Genomic DNA, 9250 nt, shown 5'->3' on the forward strand with positions numbered 1-9250 from the left:
CAGCTCACCTCCAGTGCTCACAGAGGGAGGCTGGTCCCAGGGAGCAGACTAGAAGCTACGGGGATGGTACCCGGCCAGTGTGGTACCTTTGCAGGGACCAGTTGCACCCATGCCCTGCTGCGATGCCTGGCTTGGAGCTGCCATAAGCCCTTTGTGGTCATAATCTTCCAAAAACAGGACTTGGCCCCACCTTTTTTTGCAGAAGCATGGCAGGGTGCAGCTGTCCTCCCTGGGCCGGGTCTGTGCTCCTCTGGGAGGTGATGTCCCAGGGTAATGCTAAGGAAAAGCCAGGCGAAGCTGAGCACCATGCGGCTCCTGGCACAGCCCAACAGGCACTAACGGCAAGAGGTAAGGCATTTATTTTCTGCTGCTTGAGCAGGAAGGGATTGAGATGCTGAGGGCTCGGAATCCAGTTTGGAAATAACTGCGTGACCTTGGATAAGGTGAGTTCGAAGAGAAAATGAAGGAGATGCTGATGGGAAACCAGCATTCTCCTGCTACCCTGTGCCTTTCTGTAGATGATGTGGCTTCATCCTCACTGGCTGGAGAGTGAGATAATTGCTGCGGCTGCACTCTGCTTGCTCCCGTTCCTCGAGCACTCAGAGTTCATTCTTGCAGGAACCTGGGAAGATGGAAAAAAAGAGAAGAATTCCAGCAATGTTGTTGGCTTGGGTTTGGTGTGTCTCTTTGCCCCAGAAGGATGAGATTGGCCTCAGCCTCTGTGAATGTCACCCACAGTTGCTGCTTCCCCTGTGCCAAACCCCCCCCAGGCTGGCTCTGTCCTGCCACATTTGAGAGCGTCACTCTTGTCCCTGGCATGTCACAGTCCTCGCCTGGGTGCGGGAAGTCCTGTGCGAAGTGTCCCAAGGGGGTGGGAAAGTTGGTGACAAGAACACTGGCTGCCCTGGGACTTGGGGAGGGGACCAGCCTGTCCCCACCGCAGACACAGCCGGTGGCTGCATGACAAGAAATCACAAGCAGGTGCTGCTGGTCACCAAAGTCCCCAGACAGCTCCATTGGCTGGGAAAGGGACTGTGCGTGGTTTAACAACAACAAATGATTTTTAGTCCTCACACACATCCCTGCTGGGCAGATAATTGGAGGGTGCAGTTGTATCTTAGCGTTCAGTTGTGAAATGCTCTGCAAAGCACAGCAAATGGGTGGCAGCGTCACTCTCCCTGGGATGCCCTGCAAGCCCCAGTGCTTTCTGGAGTATGAAAGGACAGTCTTGTGTCCTCTGGGGACTTTCAAGACCATGACAGGGACAAAAACAAGTCTTGCACAGGCTTGGCAGAATTAATTTCAGGACTTTGGAGTCACCCTTTGGAATAAATCCACGTTACCTTGTGACACTGCTCACATTCCTCGGTGCTGTCACTAATAATACGTCCAGGGCAATACTAGGAAACTCAGTCTGCTGGAACACTCAGTAGTTCTGATAATTACCCCTTTCTGAGATGTTTTTAAGTGTCTATTTGCAGCTACTTAGGCTTCAAACAAATTCTTTGAAGTCTTTTCTATCTAAGCCATTACTTCAAGCAGTGAACTGGGACTGGAAATGCCCTGAACCAGTTTCCCCTTAGTCTTTCCAAGCCCTCTCACCCCTCTGCCCTGAGCACCAGTTTCTGGGCACGTTTAACTGGAATTATTTAATGGAAAAATGAGCTGCCTATCAAAATAAGGTTTCATATGGTTTGTGCTCTGGTCTGGGTCAAGCTGCTCCAGGGAGAGCATCGCACACACCGCTGGGACCTGGGGAGATGCTGCCCTGCTCTGCGCTGCTGGGGAGCCCACCAAGCAGGACCCCCCCCCTCAGCCGTTTTGCACATGACAGCTCTCACCGGTGTCACTTCTTCAGAGTTTGCTACTTAGGAGACCCTCTCTGGTCCACTGCTTGGCAAAGGACCGCTCTGTAGACTTCAAAAAGAAATGCCTAAAACTTCCCAGGCTCGTAAATCTGCCAACTTCTCCACGCTCCCTAAACTTTCCTGATTGACTTTTTGGACTGTTAATTTCCTAAGAGTTGCGGTTTATTTTCTAAGGACTAGGTTATAATGGCACAGGAAGAGAACAGAGCCGGCAAGGGTGCCGATTGTGAGACGTGACACACAGCTCACAGTGGGCTCCCTCTGCTTCTGCCCCAGAGCCACATTTCCACATGCCAATCTTACAATTTTTGCCTGCTACAAGGGCAGCCAGTTGTTGCAGCCATACAAACAACTTTGAAATTAAGCTAATGCACTGTTTGTGTTCATCTTTTATTAATTACAGGCTGCTGAGCTTGAGGGGGATATAGATTAATAGTGGCATATGTGTTACTGATCTCGCTGGCCCGCATCTGCTCGCTGTGGCCAGCGTGGGTGGAGGGAAATGCTTCAACGCTGTTTTTTCCAGGCACTTACACGTCTCCAGGCGCTCCTCGAGGAAGGAGATCTGCTCGCTCAGGGAGTCGATTCTGTCCAGTTGCTGGAGGGAGTGGGACAAGCGGCTGATGGGGTCTGCACCGACATCCTCCGGCGCAGACGGCATGAGGTTGTGGAAGGGGGCCAGCACCAACTGGAGTTTCTGCAGGGAGATGTGGAGCTGTCAGCATGTCCCCCCAGCCACGAGGACCACCCGGCGGGACGCAGCACATGGGGCTTTGGTTGCGTTCAAAGGGCTGGGGGGGATGGATGAGCTGCTGCGTGGGTGCTGCCAGCAGCGTGGAGCACAGCTGGGATTGCTGCGGCATGAGGCCAGCAGGACATTAAAAATCAAGCTGGGGTGCAGTGAAACCCCGGTTGTGCAGAGATGGGGTGGGAGCTGAGCACAGCCCTGAGCCGCAGCCAGGCAGGGTGTGTGCTGAAAGCTCACCTGCTCCAGAGCTTCCACTCTGCTCTTCAGCTCATTCATTTCTTCCTTCATTTCACTAGGGGGACCTGAAAAGTGACGGAGAAAAGGTCAGTTAGTCAAAGCTCATTGCCCGAGGTGCAGTGAAAAGTGAGCTCCTGGGGTCTGCCCCACTGGGACCAGCTCCCAGAGCATCAATTGGATCCAACACCTGCTGCAAATGCTGGAATCCTGTCCTGCTGCTAATGTGCACAAACCTCTCCTTGCTGCTGGAGTACCTGCAACAAAGCGGGGGAATTCTTCAGGCAGCGGGGTGATGCTTAAAGGACAAGATGTATGGGAAAGCCTGGCCTTTCATGCCTATGTTGTTGCATTAGTTAGCACTCGACTCTGTGCTGTCCCACGGTAGGCACAAAGGCTCGTTCCTGCTGAAGGCCCTGGATAAAGGCAGATGGGTTGTGGGGTATGTGCAGAAGGTGCTCTGCTCTCCCAGGTGTTTACTGCATGATGCCCATGCTGGCCACAGCGCATTATTACTCACGGTACGAGTTTGAAGTGTCACAGCGCGTACCAAAAGTAATAATGGGCCGTCACCAGCGGTGCCCGCTGCTCTTCGTGGCTCCAGGCTTGCCCTGTGGGAGGATGATGACAATGATGGAGAGAACAGCTGCATCTCGGCCACTGCATGCTGTGGATGGGCTCTGTCGCCCTTGTAGATGGAGCAGTGGCTGGATTTGTGTGAGAGGAGGTAGTTTGGGTGGTAGAGGGATTCCTTGGTCACTGGAAATAAAAGTAAGGGTTCTGGTTGTTGTTCCCTCGCCTGTCCCTTCCCACTCCTGCTTCAGCCACCCTGTGATGCTGCACGTAAATCCCAGTTTTCATGGCAGTTCCCGAACAGCCAGAGCTGTCCTGCAACAGGGGCCAGGTTACCTGCTTGGCTGAAGGTTTCTGGCTCGGGGGCTGGCACCAGGGGCTGGCACACCTTGTCATCGGCAGCGAGGCTGAAGCCGTCCCAGCAGGCGCAGTGGTAGCTGCCGGCCGTGTTGATGCAGAGCTGCCCGCAGCCGTGGCCCTGGCTGGCACATTCATCCACGTCTGAAAGCACAGTGAGGACAGGATGGTGAGGAGATGCTCATGGGGGGCGAGGGGCATAGCTGGAGTCAACCTGACCTCACCCCAGGGGGGAGCTGCACTCCTCCCCTCCACCCGTTCCCCCCACAAAAGAGCCAGAAACAAAAGCCGTGGTCAGAATGTCCCAGCTCTGGCCGGGCAGAGCTCAGCTCTCATCCTGGATTCACAGCCGGGGTTTTGGTTCCAGCCAGCCATGGCGAGGAGCTATTAGCCTTTCAAGTGTGTACAAAACCCAGTAACCTCTCCTCACACGGGGGAGTTATTAAAGCTGTTCTCACAAAGCAAAATGAGCTGAACCGCTTCCCACGCCCGGGCGAATCTGTTTTAGGCAGTGGGAAAATCCTTCCTCCCCCCTGTGCTGGAGCCAGAGCTGTCAGCAACGGGCTCAGCGCTGCCTGGCCCAGCGTGGGTCAATGCCACACACTCGGGAACGCCGTGGCAGGGGTTTGCCCCACGCTGACATGCACCACACTGCCTGGTTGCTCTGTGGAGGAGCATCGGGGCTGCTCCCACACCAGAGAGGAGCTCGGTGCTTGGAAATCGCCCAGCTTCCTCTCCACCCCCGGATATTTTTGCTTTGCAGATTTAGTCTCTGCACCAAATGGGCATCTTAGTTTACAGCAAGAGTTTACAAAGCCTGGGAGATGGGTCGTTACAAATACACAACCTCTGGCCAAGCCCACGGCTGCTCTGCACAAGGCCCTTTGCTGGCTGCACAGTCACGGCACAGAACACCCTCTGCTCACGCTGACCCTGTGCAGAGCAGCAGCGGAGAGAAAACGCAGATGCCAGAGCTGCATGTGAGGGCTGGGAGCCCTGACACAGGCAAAGGGGGCTCAGAGACCCCCAGGAGCCAAACTTGCCATCCTTTCCTGGCCTGACCATCAGGTATCGCTGCCCTGGAGCAACGCGTGTGTGTGTGGAGGGGTCACACCAGGCTTGTTGAGGAGCCACAGCGCTGGTCCCTGTGCCCTGCCAAGGGGTCAGTCTGTGGGCAGAGGACACTCAGCCCCATGGCAGCTCTGCTGCTGCCCCGAGAAGATCTCCCGAGCAGCAAGCCCGATGCAGGGAGCCAGGAGGGGAGCAGCACGGTCAGTACCTGTCTGGCAGGCTCTCCCCATCCAGCCGGGCGGGCAGGCACATCTGCCGGGGAAGGTGCAGGTCCCACCGTTCTGGCACGGCACCCAGCAGAGAGCTGCGAGACAAAACATGAGCACAGCGTCACCGAGCAGCTCTGGGGGTCCTGAGCTCCCTCCCCTGCCACCGTGGATGCGTGTACACACATGGAGCACAACACACACACAGCAAATCACACACCAGCATCAGCCCGGGGCCAGGATGCTCTTCTGTTCCAGCCCCAGAGCAACGGGGCTGAGCTGTGCATGGGGCACAGGATGGGTGGGATGAACAGGACCTTCGTCTTGCAGCCTCTGACAGGCAGCAGAAGGCCCTGGGCAGCCCCTGGTACTGCACTCTGAGCTCATCTGGGGCCAGACTAGCTGCTGATGTATTGCATTTGTTTTGTGCTGCACATCACAATTGCCTCCTGAACGCATTTCTCATCCATTACCGCTGATTTATATGGAAAGGACTTAGTTGTTTTATTTATCCTCTGGTAACTATAAAGTTAATAAGCGATCCCAAAGGAAAAAGGCCTGAAAGGTTGGGAATTAATCAGAAATTGAACCACATATGGTTGTGACGCCAAAAATTTAAATGCTTTCCTACAGGGAGAATCTTCCTGATGCACAGAATGCCAGTAAATGAGCAAGCTGGCTGCCAGGGAACATGACATGAGCTCATTCAGGGACATGAGCTACCCATCCCATGGGAGCTGGGGAAGGATGAACACTGGCCGAGGGTGGCACCGCAGCCCCTCACCTCTGTCACAGCCGAGCGCGTGGCTGTTCGCTCTGCTCCAACCGGGACAGCATGGGGCCACGGGCTGCGCCACCTGCCTGTACGCCTGCCGGTACGCAACCCTGTAGATGGTCCTGCAACGCAAAGAGGGGGCTGAGAATCCGCCCCAAACCCCCCATCCCGCTCCCGTGCCACAGGTCACACCTGGGAGCCCACGGATCGAGGCAGGAGTCCCACAGGTCGCTACCCGGCTGGGACAGATCTGTGCCCCTCTCGGGGACCAGGACGATGGCACTGCGCTCACCTGTAGGTGCTGCAGAGGCGGTGGCCCTGGCAGGTGGTGAGGTAGGGCTGGTAGACGGGCTGGACGTGGGACTCGGTGTAGGCGACCGACCGGCTCTGTGGGGCTGCGGCACAGACTCTGCGGCTGCGGAGAGGGGAGCAGGTCAGACAGCGGCTAAACACCAACCCGACCCTTCTCCCTTCGGGGCAAGGGGGCTCCGCTGATTTAAACCACCCCAGGACGTGGCCTGACAGTCCCTCTCTACAAAAGGCCCATTAAACAGCAGCAGCTAATTGCCCGAGTGACCCAGGAGGTTACTTCATGCTGGTTTAGGGCAGCTGGAGCTCTGTGGGCTGCACAGGCTCTTCCTCGCCAGCCCCTGCATGAAGGCGCTGACACCTCCTCGTACACTCACCCCGGCACAGCCCCTCTGTCCCGAGAGAGCAGTTGGGGCCCAGATTTAGGGAGGATTTTCTCAAAGCAGTTCTCCTTCCCTTTGCCATCTCCCTTCACCTAAAATTACTCACTTTCTAGGTGGATTTTTCTTTTCTGAGACTTTTGCATTCCTGAAGTACATGCCCCTGTGGTCACCAAGAAATTAATTATTTCACAGGAAGGGTCAAGCTTATCGCAAAAAAGGTATAGGCCAGAGGAAAGCCAATATCCAGGCTTCCTAAGCTAACTGTGATGCAGTAAAAAACTTTCTCAAGGTCTTGGTTAAAAGCTCTTATTATTTTCAACATTTTGCATCCCAAGCAGGTCAGCCCCATGGAGGAACTCATCTACTTGTCTCAGCCTCCCAGCCCAATTAGAAACTAGAATAAAAAGCCTGGGAATTAGCACTGAGATCAGCTGGCTTCCATTAACTCCAGAAAACTCCTCACAGCTTCACTGATTAATGCTATAGAAGATGCAATTTTAAATGGCAATTGTTTGCTTTGCAAAATTTAGAATAAAGCTATAGCTAGAGCCTGTGCATGCAAGCGAGGAATTCAGCTTGTGGTTTTAGTCACGACCAGAATGCAAAAGATCTAATGCTAGAGGAGAGTATTTCAATGTAAAAACAAACTTTGCAGAAATTGTGAGCTGTATGTGGGGGGCAGGTGTTTAGCTCGAGCTCCTTTTGGCTGGGGAAGAAACTGGGGCACCGAGCTCTGGGCTTTCTCTGACCCAGTGGGGGCTGAGCTGCGTTTCCCAGTCTGTGCTGGGATTCAGAACACCGTGTTGGACACATTTCCCACAAAGGGAAGGGGAATCGCTGGAGCTGCCACTCCTGGGCTTCCAGGACCATGGACCGCAGCCACCACAGCATCCCAGGGAGCACAGGACAAAAAGCCCGGAGTGTCTTTGTGTCCCCTGCATGGAGCTAAATGAAGCTGGGGTGTTTCCTCTGAGAGGTTTTTTTCTTTAGTGACAAAACAAATAAAGAGCAGTGAAGGGCTGCCGAGCCCCGGCTGTCCCAGGAGGACTCTGCAAACCCTTTTCCCAGCTCCTCGCCAGCCCGGTGAGCTGCCCGTGCAGCCAGCGGCCGAGCAGGGCTCTCCATCACCTGGAAAGGATGGACCTCACCGTGACCTGTGACAGCATACACCCGGGAGATGGAGACAAAACCAGTGCTTACCCTGCCCGGGCAAAGCCGTCTGTGCTGGCCACGCTGAGGATGAAGAGGAGTCCCAAGAGGAGGCGGCCGATGTGACGCATGTCCTGTCCCTCCCGCGGTGCCCTGGGCTGCACGGCACGACAGTCTCGCTCTCGGGTGGGAAGCACTGGCTCCTACCGCATGTCTTGTCCTTCAGCGAGGAACCCTGCAACTGAGAGAAGAGCGGTGTGAACATGGAGCATCTGTCCCGAGCTGGTGGCATCTGATGGGGCCATGGGGACAGTGCCAGCCCCTGCTCCCGGGGTCAGAGGGACAGTGCCAGGTGTGCACAGATCAAAGCACAGGGGTAGGGGGGACAGGAGGGACCTATGAACCCCTTGCAAGGTGAGTGCTCCTCCAGGCACAAACCCGCTTTGCCCCGCTCGTTTCAATGGTGTGGCAGTGATTGACCCCGAGAGGACACAGGAGATGCTCTTGCAGTGCCGAGGGCCACACAGTCACTTGTTGAGTGGCAGGGAAGGGACCTGTGTCACATGGAACATGCCAATTCCAGGCAAAACAATGGCCCATAATTTCTTAATCTATACAGCATTGTAAAGCTGTGTTTTCCCACCACATAACACACTGAAATCTGATCTTCTTCTCTTTAAAATACGAGCTCTTGCCAGAGAGAAGTGCTGTAAGGACCATATGTACTGTCTGCAGAGTCAGTACTAACAGAGTCACTAATAAAGAGGATTTGATTTTCTAGCAGAGGACAAATACGAAACAAGGCTGAAGAAGGTCAATAGCAATATCAAATTTAAACAATATCTAATTTAAACAAAACAGTTGGCCTCCGGATGGCAGCAGTTAAAGGAGGAGGAAATAAAGAAACCCACCTTAAATATATGCCAGTTAAAGAAAGAATCAGTCTTTCTGGTTAAACCCCGAGAAAGGAGAGGCTTTATGGGGAGGCAACACAAAATGAAACATCCTTCTGAAACTGCACATCTCCTGAGCTGGAAATAAACCTTCTAAAATCCCCAGGTGATGTGGGATTGGGGATTGCAGGTTCATCCCAAACTCCTTCAGGACAATTGCTAACTCTGAGCCAAGCTGGTGGGAATAACCAGTATAACCACCACAAATCTGTAGAGCCTGCAGGTCTCAAAGCCCTTCGCCAAGGTGCTCAATATCAACTTTTCCTTTGTGCAGGTGAAGAAACTGAAGCACAGAGAGATGCAAACCTGCATCTGGAGAGAAAGCAGCTCATTGCCTTCCTGCCCCATAATATATAAATGTTTTGTGCGTGTTCCCATGCAGCGATAGTGCTGAGCAGCCCCTTCCCATGTCTCAGCCCACGAGCAGGGCACACAGCTCTGCTTGGCTGAGCAGATGCCTGGGCCCATCTTAACCTCTGTACAGGCCCAGCTTTGAGGATGTAAGGAGGACTTTTAGTGATATAAAGCCTGTAGTCCTCCATTCTCCTCCAAACATAGCAATAAATTTCATCTTTTAATGGTTAATACGTGGTATCTCCACCATGAGAAAATCAAATCTGAGTT

At 54.0% G+C, this 9250-nt stretch overlaps 1 protein-coding gene across 1 annotated transcript; it reads right to left on the minus strand.

Moving 5' to 3' along the window:
- Positions 1-535: 535 nt before the first annotated feature.
- EGFL7 (EGF like domain multiple 7) lies at positions 536-7804 on the minus strand (the record flags this gene model as incomplete). The annotated part of the gene is made up of 8 exons (XM_080355750.1): positions 536-622; positions 2320-2565; positions 2854-2918; positions 3760-3924; positions 5060-5155; positions 5842-5954; positions 6125-6247; positions 7725-7804. The coding sequence occupies 8 exons, from the start codon at positions 7802-7804 to the stop codon at positions 536-538; spliced, it is 975 nt and encodes a 324-aa protein (XP_080211876.1).
- Positions 7805-9250: the final 1446 nt, after the last annotated feature.

This window comes from Nesoenas mayeri (genome assembly GCF_963082525.1).
Source record: "Nesoenas mayeri genome assembly, chromosome: 18".
In the NCBI taxonomy this organism is placed as follows: Eukaryota; Metazoa; Chordata; class Aves; order Columbiformes; family Columbidae; genus Nesoenas; species Nesoenas mayeri.